Below are 16977 nucleotides of genomic sequence, written 5' to 3' on the forward strand. Positions count from 1 at the left end.
ATTCGGCGCCCCGTACGTATGGCTTTATTAATATTAACTTAAAACTGCACATTTTAAGGGCAATAACTTTAATACTTTTTATAAACTTCGATGGTATAAGTCTTATTCTTAAGGTGATATTTCACCAATGAAACTATCTATTTTGTTTTTCAAGACACTGGTTGCATGTAAAACTGCAAGAACTCTAATAAGGAATTGATCCAATGAAGACTAAGTGGAGCTCTTCGAGCCTAAGAAAATGTGTTTCTTCATCATTTTTTCTCCATCTCTCTAATCTTTTGAGACATACCTAGAAATTATTGGCTTTATCCATATGTTCTACAAATAAACGTGGCGGCCATGTTTGTTGTCGTAGGATGGGCGTTATAGATACAATACTAGTATATAAAATAAACACCCTAACACGACGCTGGTGACCAATTTTGGTTAAGATCCACTGAGTTGTTTTATAGTGAAGGTTTCAAAGGAGGACTTTTAGAAATGTTAACGATGACAGACCATATTGACGACGACGGATGTAAAATTGCAGTATGAGCTCACATGAACCCTTGGTTTAGGTTACGTTTACAGGAACTGAGACTTCTCAATCTTGGAGTTGGACAGGTCAGCGTCCTCTGACCCCACAACAGCCTTCGGGCAGTGGCGGATCCAGAAGGAGGGGTGCAGGGGATTGGCACCCCCTTTTTATAGGAAATTTGTTATTTTCATGTGTAAAATTGACAACAAAATGGCAAATAATGTCCTAGTAAAATCATCCCAAAATTATATAATCTAGCTGCCGTGAACTGGGGATATTCATTAGATGTTGATAACACTACAAAAATTGCTATTCATTTTCAATTTTTTGTCACGATTTCGCAGTCAGGTTATGTTCAAAATAAAATTTGGCTGAAAAGGTTTTGATATTAACTTAAAACTGCACATTTTAAGGGCAATAACTTTAATACTTTTTTTTAAAACTTCGATTGTGTAGGTTTTATCCTTAAGGTGATATTTCACCAATGAAACTATTTATTTTACTAACACACTTTTTCTAAAACTACTTTTTGGGGAATGAATATATTGCATACGATGAGGATATACATGTAAAGTTAACTGTTTGTAGGTTTAAACTGGTTTGGAGCTGGTATGTCGGTTAATTATTAGTAGTCCTGTATTTGTGCATTTGTTTAGCGTATAATCAGTTTATTTGTGTTTTAAAAAGGGGCTTGATCATTCCTTTTTGAATTGATTTTTAGGTATGTTTAATTGTGTAGCATTTTGTCTATAGTGGTCAGTTTTACACACCAAAGTACTTTAACCCCGACGTATTTTTACGCCTGTCCCAAGTCAGGAATTTCTGGCTTCTGTATGTCTTGTTGCGTTTTCACCCTCAATTTATGTTCTGAAGTAAAAGATACAACTATTTCGCTGTACCTGTGTATAATGTTGTTTTGGGGGCAGCTGTAGCCTGCTCAGTGCAATATTATTTTATTTTCGAATGAATCTCTCTGACAGAGCAATGCTCAAATTTTATTCAAAATTACTATGAATTTTTTAAATTATGTTACTATTTGATAGTAAAATTATTACACTTTTTTAACTAACAATTCATTATTTACTTACCAAATAAAGTCAGAACTAAACATGACACATAAACGTACTCCATTAATATTCCAAAAATGGACCTAGGATGCAAAATTTCATAAGTAGCCTCTAACCAAATCTTGTTTCTTTCAAATTCTTTTTGTAAACAGATACGATCGCTTGCTACCTGATGATTCTGCTTCAACGATGCCTGAGATCGATTACGATTTGATTAACTGGTGGTTGGATATAATCAAATAAATAAATAAGCTAATTGCCGTTAAAATCTAGTTTTCTGATCTTTTAAGAAATTGTTTTAATGATTTAAAAAGTAGACAATCAAGACCTTTCTTGCGGCATTATGGAGGGGAAATGGTGCAAATCAATTCACATTGCCAACATGCGTTTATATCAACCAAATTACATGAAATAGTATTAAAAGGAATGCTTTTCAATTTGAAATGCATTACTTCTGGAAAATTTGATAAACAGTATACATTTAGAAACTTTGACTTTCACCGATTTCAGTTTTTTTATGCTTAAAAAGGTTGTGGGGCGAGTAATTAATGGACCGATATACCTTTAATCACGTTTGAAAATCTATCCTTTAATCTTACCAGGCTGTGTTTACGCGGCCATTTTGAAATGAAAAAATTATGTTCCAAAACAAAAAGTACACGGTGCAGAAATTTGACGCATCAGTATCTTAAAACATGTCATTGCAAGCACCAGACATTCAAGGGGTTTCAATCCTTGATATTCTTAAATCAGGGAACATAACGAATATTGATCAGACAGTAAAAGTATGCAGCTATCGCGCGATTATGACTGATAGTGATTTCTCAATTTTCTACTAAATACAAAACTAATGGAGCAGACTGCACATAAATATACTACCGCTTACTTTAACAATTTCTTCTTCACCCTCCAAAAAGTATATCATCAATATTAAGGAATTTTAATAGTGTGTGAACGGGTGCATCTGTAGTTTCGAAATCCTTGACTCACCTGACTAGTGTCCGTTAACTTTTCAAAATGTTTTATCAAAATTATTATAATGCTTTGAATTTCACCCCTTACATTTTGTTAAGTAACAGTATACAATTGTTCCGTTAATCTTAATATGACTGAGGAAAGCTATGGGGGAAATGATTGGCCATACATATCAAAATTGTGGTATTTTTTGGGAAGATAGGTTCATGGTACATCGTGGTAGATTTTGGGGATTTCATACATCACATCTACCCCCAAAGACCTTGAGATAAAGGTTACTACAGACACTGTGAAGTCAGCTTCATATCTTGACCTACACTTAGAATAGATGGTAAAGGAAAACTATTGACCAAACTTTATGATAAACTTGATGACTTTATTCGGAATTGTCAACTTTCCTTCCATATTGTGGTAAAAAACGTTTAAATGCAGGGAACTATGGGAGAGAGATTTTGGGTATTGGGGGATATATTTGTATGTACATGTACCTCAGAGGCTCTCATTATTTTTATATTTCGTATACTCTTAAAATTTTTTTCACAGGATTTTCTTGAACCTGTTTTGAAAGGGAAAATTGGCAACATTGAACATTATGGAACATTTGCTGTCCATTTCCTTCACGGAAGTTTTTCTGTTATATCATCAGGAAATATTACACCTGGAATGCTTGATGCAGTGGAAATGTCATACAAATGCTTTAAACAAGCAAGGAATCAAGTCAAACTGTCCGAACCTTTAGCTGTACCTAAACTTTTATATCATATTGTTACTAAGATACCTGCTAATGTAAGTATGATATGCAGTTTGCAGATAATAATATAATATAGTAAAACAAATATTCTTTTTATTATTATTAAAGGACCCTGTAAAGTATGTAGATATTGTTATACATCAACAAATATTTTGCATATTTTGGTATTATATCATCATTGATCATGCATATAAGTTCATTATTGTAATGTTGACCCAGTCAATGTCTGTAAACATTTATTTAGTTTCCATAAAATGATTAAAGTGCTTGAAAGTATATGACCATTTATTAGTTTTAGTTAAAATCCAGACTTAAAAACATTATACATCATTGTTTTTCCAAAAAAGATGGTACACCTAGATACAAATATATAGTTCTTGGCTAGATCCTTTAATCTCAGTTTCCGCTATATATAGATGATGTATTATCTTTAAACAATCCTAATTTCGCGGATTTGATACATCGCATCTACCCAAAAGAACTTGAGATAAAGGATACTACAGACACTGTGAAGTCAGCCTCATATCTTGACCTACACTTAGAAATCGATGGTAAAGGAAAACTATTGACCAAACTTTACGACAAACGTGATAACTTTTCATTCAGAATTGTCAACTTTCCTTTCATCTGTGGCAACATCCCTTCCGCTCCTGCGTATGGAGTGTTCATATCACAATTCATACGTTATGCCAGAGCTTGGCGAAACTACGGAGACTTTTTGTATCGCGCTAGAACTCTTAACAAATAGGCTTCTGGAACAGGGTTATGTTGCTACAAGATTGAAGTCATCACTACAGAAGTTTTATGGTCGTCATCATGAACTCGTGGATCGTTATGGTGTATCCATCAGCACCATGAAAACTGATTTATTCAAAGGGTCATAGTTTTCCTTTCCTTGTTTGTCTACCCCGGACTTGACTTTTTATGAGAAACTCGGTGGGTGTTTCTAGAAAAGCAGAGGACACTTACCCTACCGGTGCATCTGGTCCATGCTCCTAGTTTTTAGTGGAGTCTGAATTGCTCATTTACTTTTGTTACTTTGTATGTATGATTTTAGTTACTTTATGTTCTTTGTTGTGTATGTCTGTTTTCCATGTCTGGTCTTTGTCCCTGGAATACATTCTTTTGATTACCGCTATAACCTTGGTTCCCTTGATTACTCTTTAACTATCTCTTGACTAATAGAAGCATGCTCATCTCTGATAAATAAGTAAACATTTACAGTACCTATTTCTCTTAGGATCTAGAGAATGAAAAAAAGTTGATTTAAGTTTAAAATATGTGTCAGTTTGTGGACTATTAATATTGTTGCAAATTAAGTGCCAGTCCCTCTAAGAATCAGGCAGTGGGTGAAACATGGCATGAAAAAAAACCCACCATTTTGATAGGGCAATTTGACTGTCCATTGGAATCAAGGAAAAAAGACAAGATTTTCCATATCATGCTAGACCATTGAGTTACAATTTTATTGAAATGCACTGAAAATTAACATTTCAAGGGCAGATAACTGTAAAAAAAAATCATTTTTCTAAGATCCTTGTAAACAATTTCTGCACAAAGCCAGTGATGCAGAGATCAAATAATTGTCTTTTCAAATAGAGAAAGTATCCTTGAGTGATATCACATTGTCAGATTTGTGGGATTTCAACATGCATGTTTCTGATTATCCCCATTTTGCCTGATTCTTACAAACACTTACACTTAAATATCAAGAAATTCTATTGATTGAAATCATTGTTATGAAAATTGAAGTGCATGTACTTTTCTTTTTCAGGATTTCCAGTCATATGTTATTTCCCTGTGCACATCATTGTATGAAGAGTTACTGCCCTTTTCAGAGACCAAAAATGATATGGTCGCAACCATTATCAGTAATACATTCAGTCGATTGTGGAATCTTTCTGTGAAGCAAGAACAAGATGGTGGCTGCAGTGATTGGCAAATCCTACAACTACGTCATATTGTATTAAAAATCTTGTTGTTAAAGCCTGGCACACTTAATTCAGTTGTAGAAAAGTTTATTTTAGCATTGACAAGGTAGTTATATCTTATGTTTAATTATGCACTACAATTTTTTTTCAAATAATAAAAAAAAAACATTCTCTTATTGCATTTTGGTTTTTTGATAAATTGAACCAAAATAAGAAATTATAATTCCATATTATTGGTTCAGATATACTATTTTGTATTAAGGTTATATATGCTGTGTATTTGTTACATTTCACCAAATCTGTTCTTTTCTATATCTCATATTTAGGATTTAAATTAACGTGAAATCTCCTATCCTACATTTTGCATATGTGCATGTACATGTTTGTACGTCTAGACTAATGTGGCCCATCTATTCCATCAGTACATATTCAATATTATTTCTTTGTAGGTTTGAGAAAATTACTGTCCAGAAGCATAAAATAATAGGTGAATCAGGAAGTCTTGTAGTAGATCTAGTTGCAGACTTATTAATTGCAGTCCAAGATATGGTACTACAGACAGAAGAGGAAGAGTTATTACCTTTTAAAGTGATACAGTATTTATTGAAGTTCGGGGTGCAGTTTGATGTTAGAAAATCTATTGAACTTTCTCTGCTAAGCATTCAGACATGGTCAAATAGAACATTTAAAAATTCCTCAGTAATTGGTGTATTGAACATTTTCTACTATTGTAGTCAGCAAGTATTACAATGGATGAAAAATGATAATAAAGAAAACTCTAGTAAAAAGTCAACTTTTAATGGAAAAACTAAATTGTGTGAAGGAAATCAGCATGTATTAATTAGTTGTTTGCCTGAGATTGTTGACTCCATGGCAACCAACTGCCAAAGTTTTGTTGTTGAAGCTTTATTGGAGTTGATACGATTTATAGATAGGGTGAACTTCCCTGGTGATGTACTGCACCCATTTTTCCTGTCATTTAGTAAGATTGATGAAATTTTAGTGAAATGGAACACTGCTGGAGAAAAACAAAGAAAAGCTAGACTAGAAATGGTACAGACACAAATGAAGATTATTTTTAAATATGTTAAAGGTTCAGGTAAGTATCCTACAGTAGCAAATATGTAAAAATAAAACAATATGAAATTAAGAGATTGTAAAATTCAATACCAATTTTCTTTACTGGCTGAAATAAGTGATTCAGTTTTCAGAAGCTTGTTTAAGAAATTCTTGTTAAACTTTATAAAAAAAAAGATTTTGGTATGACAGATATTAGTCTTTAACTTACCTTGCACAGGTAACTTGTTAGGTTTGCCATAGTAAGAGTAGCGGTAATATTTACCAAATACCCACTTATTAATGACATTCTTACTGTCAATTTAAAGGTTGAGTTTTTAATTACTTTTTTATTATGTTTTTTTCCCTAGAAATACTAAGTTTATGAATTTTGATTACAGATGGAGAAGCTTTTATGACATGGATACAGTTATGTGAGGTCATCACTGACGTATACAATACTCTCTTGTTACAACCAGTAGCCAAAGATCAGGACAGACATTATTGTGGTAATCAGTTATAACAGTGAATTGTAGTAGAACAGCCACTATTATTGATTTATTGGTTGTTTCTTAGGACCACAATTTTATTTTATATTTCTAATTACGAATGAACGTAAAAAGTTTTACCTATCCTAAACATGATTTTTCTCTGCTTTAAAATGGAATTTTACTTTTTTATAATCAGAATTTTACCATTACAATAGTTTATTGTGTATATTCTGATTCTGCTAATTCCTTCCTCTTTGTTGCAATCTTAAGTTCTAGAAAGTAAAATGCATCAACACTTTCATTTCAAATGCTTTATAAGCTGTTATCTACTTTAACTGCTCATTATTAAGAAATTCAGATAGTAAGCACCTTTTAATTCAATAGTGATATTACCTTTACCAGTAAACTTTTAAAGAACATTATTATAATGTCCAATTTTTCAGGTTATGTTTTGTCAAAACTTGGTCAGCTGTGTAGTGAGAAGGAACTGTTTCAGCAGGCAATCATGTTTTATACGACTGCATGTGAACAGCTGAAATTATTTGTCAATTCTGAGAACAGTCAAAAAGAAACCAGACTTGAAGAGGTAAATTTGTATTAGTGATATTCAATGAACCTTTCTTTCAAAGTTCAAGAAAGGTTATCATTTTCAATTTTAATTGGAGAGTTGACCAAAATATGATTACACACAAAGAGAAACCTTGCACATTTAATTCATGCATAAAACATTATATGCTCTCCTTTGTCCTTTTTATTTTTGATTTTTTACTCTTTGTAATGAGTTGTCCTTCTTTTTGAAACACTAATGAACACATAAGTATTAAGAAAGAAAAAACAAAAAAAGACTGGATCTTTTGTAGAACATACAAAAATGTATGATCAATGAATTTTTTGTAACTTTTGTTACAGGTGTTTAGTACCATAAAGTACAGGTCAATCTAATTAAGATTAGACCTATCAATTGTTCCATTCAGTCACTGCATGCACTACATTCTACTTTCTGTTTAGTTGACCTTTTCAGAATCTTCGGGTTTTTCCCTTTGAATAATGCTTTCAAAATTATAATACATGAAATCTGATTGGCTGATCAAAAAGGTCATCTGAACAGAAAGTAGAATGGAGTGTTGTTAGATCCTAAATGCAGTGACTGAATGGAACAATTGATAGGTCTAGTTTTAATTAGATTGAAGTAAGGTTAAGTTCAATTTTCAGCAAAATCCAAAATGAAGTTTCCAGGTTAGGCCATTTTGAACATTTTGCCATCCTCCTTTTTTCACCATTACGTGGAAGGGTATCACATAATTTTTCACCTTTTTCTTCTGTTAATCTTATAGGTTTGTTTAGGGAGAAAGTATGCATGCTTAGCAGAAACATACATGAAAGTAGATGATGTGTCATCTGCTATGGATACTTTGGCATCTTGTGTATTGGTTGATCCAAGTAATTTGGTTCAAATTGCGAGGTCATGGGTCAGAATAAAGAAAAATCTGATAAAAACTGACACTGATGATATGATTAAAAGGTAAGTAAATAATTTGGTGAAGATGCAGGAGAAACCAGACTCCAAAGTTCTAACCGAATCTGTAAAGAATTGAGTGATGCTTTGTTCCTTAATACGTTTTCTTCATTTGAAACCAGTGACTTAAAAGGACTTAAATGTAAGAAGTTTCCTGCTATTTTTCCAAGATTTGTACAGAGTGTATTGGATAAAACTGAATCTTCTTCAGCCTATTCTTGATTTTATGTAGTTGTCAACTCAATAGTAAAAAATACTGCTTATTACTGAAGAATTCATATCATTTGTACTTTTCACATGAAAAATGAAAAAAAATTAGAAAGTTGTGTCACAAAGAGTTAAAAACATAACAACTTTTAAAAGTATATTTACACAACTTTTACAGGTTATGTTGAATGACCTGATTGAAGATATCTGTTTATATGCTGTTATAAAAATGTTGAACAGTGATACTGTATTGTAATTAATATTTGTGTGTACTTAAATTGCTTTTCTGCTTATTCTTTTGTCTGTAATATAAGACCTAGAACAACATTTCAAGTTAGTAATATTTTATAGTACATCTTTAAATAATAATGGAATATGTCATAATTAGGAGTTATTTCATAACAATGTTGTATACAGTTTGACATTGGTGTCTTCACCCAGTTTCTCCTTTAGCTGTAAAAGTTGATACATAGTGTTAAACCTTTAACTAATCAAGGCTTGTTGTATGAGAGTGTCTCAACCAAGAATATGGTTCTGTGCTTATAAAGGCAATACAAAAAAAAAATACCATATTTTTTTTTGTTTTTTTTTTGAGAAATTTCATCAAATTGAACTATTCTGTAAACATGCAGGATGTTGAGAAGATATATAATACCCCATGGCATTAAAACTTTACTGAAAATACTCCACCACAAGCCACACTTTCATTTTTTGTAATGATCAATGTTAAATAACAGCCTCATTTGCATCGTATTTTTTACCTTTCTGTCAAGCGCATGGATGAATCCGTTAACTAATTAAAAGTTGATTCTGGACTGGATATGAAAATTTCCAGATTTTACTGTAATAAAAATCGCAGATGAGGGAGGGTTTTTAAGGATATGTTTATTACCTGAGAACCTAGCATATTTTTTTTTCAGCCTTAGTGGAACCTTTATGGAATTTAAAATTGGTTCATGATTCAAAATACATTTGAATTAATGTAAAGGACTTCAAGAAGGGTCTGGTTTATACAGGTTTGGGATTATTCAGGGTTTGACTTATACAAGTTTTTGGAATATATAGGGTTTGGTTTTTAGGGTTTAGTTTATACAGGTTTTTGGATTAGACAGATTTCACTGTACTTGCATAGTCCTGTCATGATTAATTGTTTTGCAATGAATTAACTTTCAGTTTTGATTCTAGGACATTAGGCCAAGCTGTGTACCAAAAGGATAAATCAGCGGACTTGGGTTTATTGCTAAGAGCTGAGTTTGATGTTTTTAAATCTTACAGGTAGATATGTTTATAGTGGATCTGATTTTCTTCCGCCTTTTCAAATCTGGAATATTCTGGTACAGTTTTTTTTTTACCATATGCTTACTTTCAATATCGGCAATTTTTGCTTTTTTGGTTGGCCCCGTACCATGTCTGTTATAGGTAGCGACCAGATATTTCCCAAAAAATTTATCATTAATGTCCCATCAAATGTTTATTTTTATGCACCTGTGTTTACTTCTGTCCATCTGTACAATTGAAAGAACTAGAAAATGAGGGATTTTGCAATTTTTTACACAATTTTTGTCTTCATGGACAATTACAGAATTTTGTAGGTGGGGCAGTTCATATTTATTTATACTTGTTAATCATATCACACACTTGAGTCTTAACTTTAAGATTATTCATTAATAACTTGAAGCATGGATACATCTAGCTGAAAATTTTTTAATAAAATATTCTTGATTCCAGTAATGTTTCTGGCAGAAATAGTTATAAATCATGATTGTATTTACAGGAAAAGATATTTTATGGCTGAAATAGAGATCTTACAACAACTGATTGGAACTGCAGAAGATCCTCTGGTAAAAGGGAGGGGTCTGTTAGAACTAGGTCTTGTATATTGGCAGAGTGGAAACAAAAATAATTTGTACGTACTGTTCTAAAGTATAACTGTATTGAGACTTATTTTTTTGCTTACAGTAAGGATATCTTTTAGTTGCCTCAAAGGAAAATGCTGTATGATTTTAGAAAAAAAAACTGTTTGGAGGAAAAAAGTCCAGAAATGTTACCCTAGAATATATTTAAATTCAAATAAATAAACAGACTCAATTGCAAAGTATGTAAGTTAATATCTAAAGGATCGTTTCTTATTGAAATGCCATATTGTGCCTGTAAAAAATAAATTTTCTGATTAAAATGACATCAGGATTGAGAAACCATTGTAATAAATACCTACATTATTGTAAAAATTCTATTAGAATGTATATTTAAGAGTTCCATCAGGAAGAAATATGCCCTTATTTAAGGTGCAAAAAGTAATTTTGCACTTTTGTAAATTGTGAGAATTAAAAAATAATATAAAAACTAATTCGCATTTTAGTAAAAATTAATGTGTAGTGTTGCATTGACTGTTATATTGTTACATTCCTTCACAGAGAAGTCGAGGGTTATTTGAACCAGTGTGAATCAGTCGTTATAAACATTCAAGGTTCAGAGGAGATTCTTGGACAGGTTTATATGTGGCAGTTTATCATCGGTCAGGAGAACATGTCTCAACAGGTTAGTTATTTTTCACTACAAGAAAATTCCTACTTTTAGCCCTGTGAGATTTCCTTATCTCTCCACCACCTGAAAATGCACCCTTGGGTGTCTGAGATTTCTCTGTCTTACACTCTCTGCAGTGTTAGATTCTTAATATCACCCACAGGTCGACACAAAACGTGCACTTTCCCATAAAAAATGGCACAATTGAATAAGGAGTTAGTGAACGATCATATGGCAGGGTTGGAAATTACTATTGGTCCACTAACCCGTGTCTAGTAAAATCAGTCACGGTCTAGCGAAATGCTTTATTGTACCGGTCTGGTGGTCTAGAAGAATTTTCCGGAAATGTACCCAGAATCAGTAATTTCATAATTCCAGTCTTTTAACATTGAAGGAATTTGAGAGGCATATTTCAAACATACATTGCTATTGATCAGTGTCAAGGTAAACCAAATCGGAACTTCTCAGCCTTTCTCATAACATTTGAAGTGCTGGAAATTAACCAAGTAGTTCCAAAAGAAAGTAAGCAAGTGGCAACACTTTGAAGGGGTATCGAAACCTACCCCACAAAAATGATCCTCCAACGAAATGGGGAACAAAATAAAGGTATGACTCGACGAGGAGGTGCCGAATGTTTCAGAATCATTGAGTGAATGTCTACACATGGCTTCAATACAAATCGGAAAAGGAATAGATGTATTGTAAATATTGTCGTGATAACGCCAGTAGGGATAGTGATGGCAAGCTTATGACCAGAACACAAAACTTAAATTAGGATACACCTGACCAGCACAAGAACACTAAACAACACATAAAGGCCAGTGATATCCACCATGCCATGAAAGCTCTGAGTCTGAATATGAATCTGACATTGACTTTCAGCTAGACCCAGATGATAAATAAAATTGTGTTCACTGTTGCAATTAAAATTGTTGTGTCATAGCAAGTTAATCAATTGAAAGTTTGCAGCCTTTCAAGTTCTAAGATAAGATTTTACGTTGTCTTCCAAGTTCCAATGCCCATTAGCTGGCATCATTTCTATACATTTATTTTAAAAATTACCTTCTTAAAAGATCCAGACTTCAAAGCAAAAAAAAAAACACAACAAAAATGAATGAAATGCCACTTTTATGAAAAACAAACCACCTTGTGTTATTCAATTCAGGTTTCAATCAAGGCTATGAAATCAGGTCTAGTCGTTTGTTTGCAGGTCTAGGTTTTTTTTTTGTCTACTGGACCAGTGATCAGGACAAATATCTATACTCTGGGTCACCTACAACCGGCGACATTAAATTTTGAAGTTTCTCAAAAATTACTGACCTGACACAGATTTTGTCCAAAAATTTTCCTCATAACATTACATAAATTACTGATTGGAAAGCCATTCACAATGTGGAATCAGCTTATTACGAAGATCAGAAATGTTTGTTCTTCAATTCTTGATGCCGACATACTTTACCTCGGCTGTCGTAGCCAATATACAACTACAAAATAACGTTGTCTCCAAAAATAATATTCGCTGTCAAAATCAGCTGATCAGCGTCTGTTTGCAGGAGTAACTCCCCTTTGCGCGGAAAACACCGTCTAGAGTACCATTGTGACGTAAGTTTAGATTTTCCGCCTGTGACTTCTGGGAAAAAATTACCGTCATCTTTTAATGTAAACACAGCATAGCAACATAACAAACGCTGTATATTTTTTAATCGCCGATCTACGGTCGTATTATTGAGGTCGCCAATCTTGGCAAAACACCCTGAGTTCGGGATTATGGAATTTATCTGCATCAGGTCAGTAATTTTTGAGAAACTTCAAAATTGATGTCACCGTTGTAGGTGACCCAGAGTATAGACTAATTTCAATCCCTGATATAGTACAAATCTGTGTTTGAAATTTCTTTCAAAATGATAATTTTGTCAAGAATGGCCTGTGATCAATTATTTCTTGCAATTTGTTTATATCCAATGACTGTTTTGACATTATCTATGTTTTACACCTGGTCATGACATATCACTGGCCACATCGCTACATCATGATCTATATTTTAAACATGGTCAGGATGTATCACTGGCCACATCGCTACATCATGATCGATATTTTACACCTGGTCTTGACATATCACTGGCCACATCGCTACATCATGATCGATATTTTACACCTGGTTTTGACATATCCCTGGCCACATTATGCATCATGATCAGATGTTAAATGTAGGTCATTTCAAACCAAACATTTAATTGGAAAACTAACTCATATTGAGAAATAGAATCAAACACCAGCTTTTGTCATGCAAGTTTAGGAAATCTCAGACACTCTTGGGTAAGATATGATAATCTGACAAAGCGTCATTAGAGAACGATAAAAACTTGCCTTTGGGTGTCTGAGATTTCTCTATCTTGCACTAACACAGGTGATACATTATTAATATCTTCGCTGAAGTTATAAATAGAATACACTGGTATCTCTACAATCTGTACTATACTTATGAACACTATAGAATCACACATCATTTAATGGATTTAGGCCAAACATTCTACAGACTAGAAATATATTGAAATGGTTTATAAGGTCACAGTCAAAGTTAAACACTGAAGAGGATGCTGTGTAAGACTACTTTCTTTTTGTCATTACAATAATTATAATGGTGGGGAATTTAAAGCTAAATTCAGTAAGTTGCAGAAATGTGAACTAACTTGCCAAGTTTTTACTCCTTAATGCTTGAACTATCTTTCCCATCTTTAAATTGTTGAAACATTGTATTAAATATCAAGATTGCTTCATTGTTCTTTAGAAATTGGTTCTTTTTTATGATACTATACAAACCATTTGGAAGTGTTACTGATGCTAGTTCATTACATCTATGTATACTGATATATGGTGCATCACATGCATTTTGCTCTTATTACTTATTGGTTGTCTTCCAGATTCTGTCTAGTGTTAACTTAGTGATAGAGACCACCAAAGCTGACCCTGGAGAGGAAGCTGACATTGTTGTCACAGATTCTCCTGATGTTTATATGACAGTTTCCAAGGAGATGGAAGCCATTACTTTGTTGGACAAAGCTGTTGCATTATGGGAAGACCTAGATGAAATAAATGATGTTCCAATGTTTTTGCAGTCACTAATTATATGTTCTCGACAATATGAGCTGCTGAAAAAGGTTCGTACTGTTTGTTTACATATAAATTTTCATTCCGATTGTAGTGGTTAATATTATTTTACCATTCAGACTGGAGAAATTATTTTAATCAAAACTTCGAAAATGCTCTATAGATTTTGAATTTAAATAATATTTGAAGATTGGGCATCCTATGTAGGTGTGCATTAAGGTGCTTGCCAGGGGAGATAATTCAATATTTATTTAATATCTTGAGCAGTATTGAATGGCTAGGTTTTTTTTTACTGTTTACAGAAACAGGAATGTCTACGAGTTATCAAAATGTATCACAAGATCATAGAGAAGTACAGTTTCACTGCTACAACTGATGCTTTGTGTTTAATGATAGAATCTCTCCTCTCCATGGATCAGATAACAGAAGCCAAGAATCTGGTCCAGGATACAGATGACTGGGATAAACAGATATGGAGTGAAAATATGATATATAATCAGATAGCTAGATCACATGTTCAAATGTACTGCCAACAGGTATGGGGAAGACTGAAACAATACTGCTAATGATTGGGTAACCAATTTGTATTGTTTTTCTACACAATCTTAAGTACATGCACATGTATGTCCTACCATATTTTGGCAGTATTGGGTGTAATTTACTTCAAACTTGACAGTAATAGTTAAGGTATATTTTGATTCTCCTGTGTGTTTATCTCAATTCTGGTTTTTATAACCTGCCACAGAGGTACATGTATTATATGATACCCTCCAAAAAGTTGTGTGTCTGTCTGGCTGTCTGTCCGTCCCCGATTGTTTCCGATATACTTCGCACAGTTATTTAGTACTGTAAAATACAGTCATTTTTAATTTTGTTCGAGATGTGATTTTCATGTAAGATCATTTTGAACATTTTGCCATCTACCGGTACCTTTTTTCACCATTACATGGCAGTGTTTCGCTAAATGTTCCATTAATGCTCTGTTTTTAAAGTCTACGGTACTGTGAAGTTAGTTTTAATTGTAAGTAACCATTTTCATGGTTAAAGGAAAAAACACAATACATAGATTCCTTTATCATACAAAGGAATGTAGACCGTATTTTGTGATTTGCATAACTCATGAAAACAGAAAAGTTTGTAATATTAGAGTAAAAATTCTTTTACATTATTTTAAAGTACTACTCATACCAGAGATTCTCAAAAAAAGCCCCTCCCCCAGGGCATAATATAGTATTCAGTGAAAAGGAGAAGTGACTTCTCCCTTCCAAGAGTGATAGGGAGAAGTCAGTCTGGAATGGGGAGAAATCATACTTCACTGCTAGAATATTTTATCCCATTGATATGAAGTTGTATATCAAGGACATGTATTCTAATAAATAATAAACATGTAAGATAAGTTTAATACTATAATTCAATTTTCTATACTTGCAAATGAATAAGTACATGTATATTTTAGTAACTTTAATTGAAGTAAGTGATCAGATTGTCATTGAGAACTTGTTTCTTATAATAACATGTTCTTAAAGTCTAAGAATGGTCTGCATGTGTGGTCTCTTCCTGAAAAAGAAAAAGATAGTTTATGTAAATCATCTCTGTTCTGACATTAGGATGAGTACACTTGTATTGTAAATGATAAAAAGCACAAATCAACCTGTACAGACATGCATGTACATTTATGTGTACATGTACATGTACATTGTTTAGTGGGATTATTTTCAAATAATTGATAGATATAATTTAAATTGATAAATGAATGACTGCATCTTGATATGCCATAATGGTAGTCTATTATCCAATAAATTTCCCTGATTTTTTTTATAAGTGATAATAGTTAGCTTAATTATGCCCCGTGCAGGTCCGGGTGTTAAAAGAATAGGACTGCAGCAGCGCTAAGCTTGTCATATAAGGCGACTAAATAGTGCTCAGAAACCTAGCCGGGGGCTAGGCGCTCTGCCCACAGAGCAACTGGGATGTGTGCCCCAGGTGGTGGAATGGGGTACCCCTGGCGTGTTACATGCTGGGGTTGTCAGGCTATAATACGGAAAACCTGACCGCAAACCATAGTGGTGCACCGTGTTGGGAAAGATGCCACGTTCCTCGCACGTTAAAGAACCCTGCTGTGGTATTCGATAGGAGTAGGAACCTTTGCGCTCTGCCACAGGAGGCTAAATTGCCCGACCTTACCCATCCCCCCTTTTTCCAGTGGCAATCAAAATTTGTCGACCCTATTGTCCTTGTGTCCCATCCTTTTTTTTTTTTTTTCATTTCATGTTCATTTTATCATCCATTTCATGTTCATCGTCTGAATATAGCTGAAATATTGCTGCTCGGACGTTAAACCCCAACAAACAAACAAACAAATTTATTTTGGCCTTATCAAAAACAAACTGTCCCTTCAAACCCACATGCACTCGTACACATAACTGTGATCCAAGCTGAACCTACCAATTATTAACTGTCTTTTAAAACCATTGAAATCACTGTAAGAGTCTCTCATTGAGTAAATAAATTAATTGTTGTCATCAAATTACATATTTAATCTAGAAACACAAAATATACATGTACCTTACCTTGTGTGATTGTTTTCCATTGATTTTGAACTCAATAAGTTAAATATGTTTCATTCAAATAAGTTCTGCTGGTTTTATCCATTATACAAGTCGCTAGAACGAGTGAAATATTCCCACAATTGCTTGGAACTGATGAAAATTAAGTGAACCCCTTCCAATTTAAAATTGGCCGCCATTTTGGTTGCTTATTACCAGGAAGGGCTAGAGTTATCTCTCTTTGGTCAAATTTCACAGCAATTTCACTTCTCTTAAAAGAACATGAGCT

General features: G+C 33.3%; 1 protein-coding gene and 1 long non-coding RNA gene across 3 annotated transcripts in view; one reads left to right on the forward strand and one right to left on the reverse strand.

The window, feature by feature from the left end:
• Window positions 1-2197: 2197 nt before the first annotated feature.
• LOC148612959 (uncharacterized) overlaps window positions 2198-16977 on the forward strand; it is a 29919-nt gene continuing 15139 nt past the window's right edge. For both annotated transcript variants that reach the window (XM_088594891.1, XM_088594892.1), the window contains exons 1-12: window positions 2198-2369; window positions 3103-3345; window positions 5085-5347; window positions 5691-6340; window positions 6699-6806; window positions 7232-7374; window positions 8123-8310; window positions 9697-9786; window positions 10286-10417; window positions 10926-11049; window positions 13956-14192; window positions 14445-14678. In XM_088594891.1, coding sequence (XP_088451017.1) covers window positions 2280-2369; window positions 3103-3345; window positions 5085-5347; window positions 5691-6340; window positions 6699-6806; window positions 7232-7374; window positions 8123-8310; window positions 9697-9786; window positions 10286-10417; window positions 10926-11049; window positions 13956-14192; window positions 14445-14678 — 2502 coding nt within the window. In that variant the 5' untranslated portion in view covers window positions 2198-2279. The remainder of the gene's footprint in view (window positions 2370-3102; window positions 3346-5084; window positions 5348-5690; window positions 6341-6698; window positions 6807-7231; window positions 7375-8122; window positions 8311-9696; window positions 9787-10285; window positions 10418-10925; window positions 11050-13955; window positions 14193-14444; window positions 14679-16977) is intronic.
• Window positions 15536-16918, reverse strand: LOC148612960 (uncharacterized). Its single transcript, XR_015923952.1, has 2 exons — window positions 16713-16918; window positions 15536-15699 (listed from the first exon to the last, which is right to left on the reverse strand). It is a non-coding gene; the product is annotated as an uncharacterized LOC148612960 (long non-coding RNA).

Source organism: Perna viridis, chromosome 7, assembly GCF_037379345.1.
Source record: "Perna viridis isolate PV_CMFRI_1.1 ecotype Kerala chromosome 7, ASM3737934v1, whole genome shotgun sequence".
Classification (NCBI taxonomy): Eukaryota; Metazoa; Mollusca; class Bivalvia; order Mytilida; family Mytilidae; genus Perna; species Perna viridis.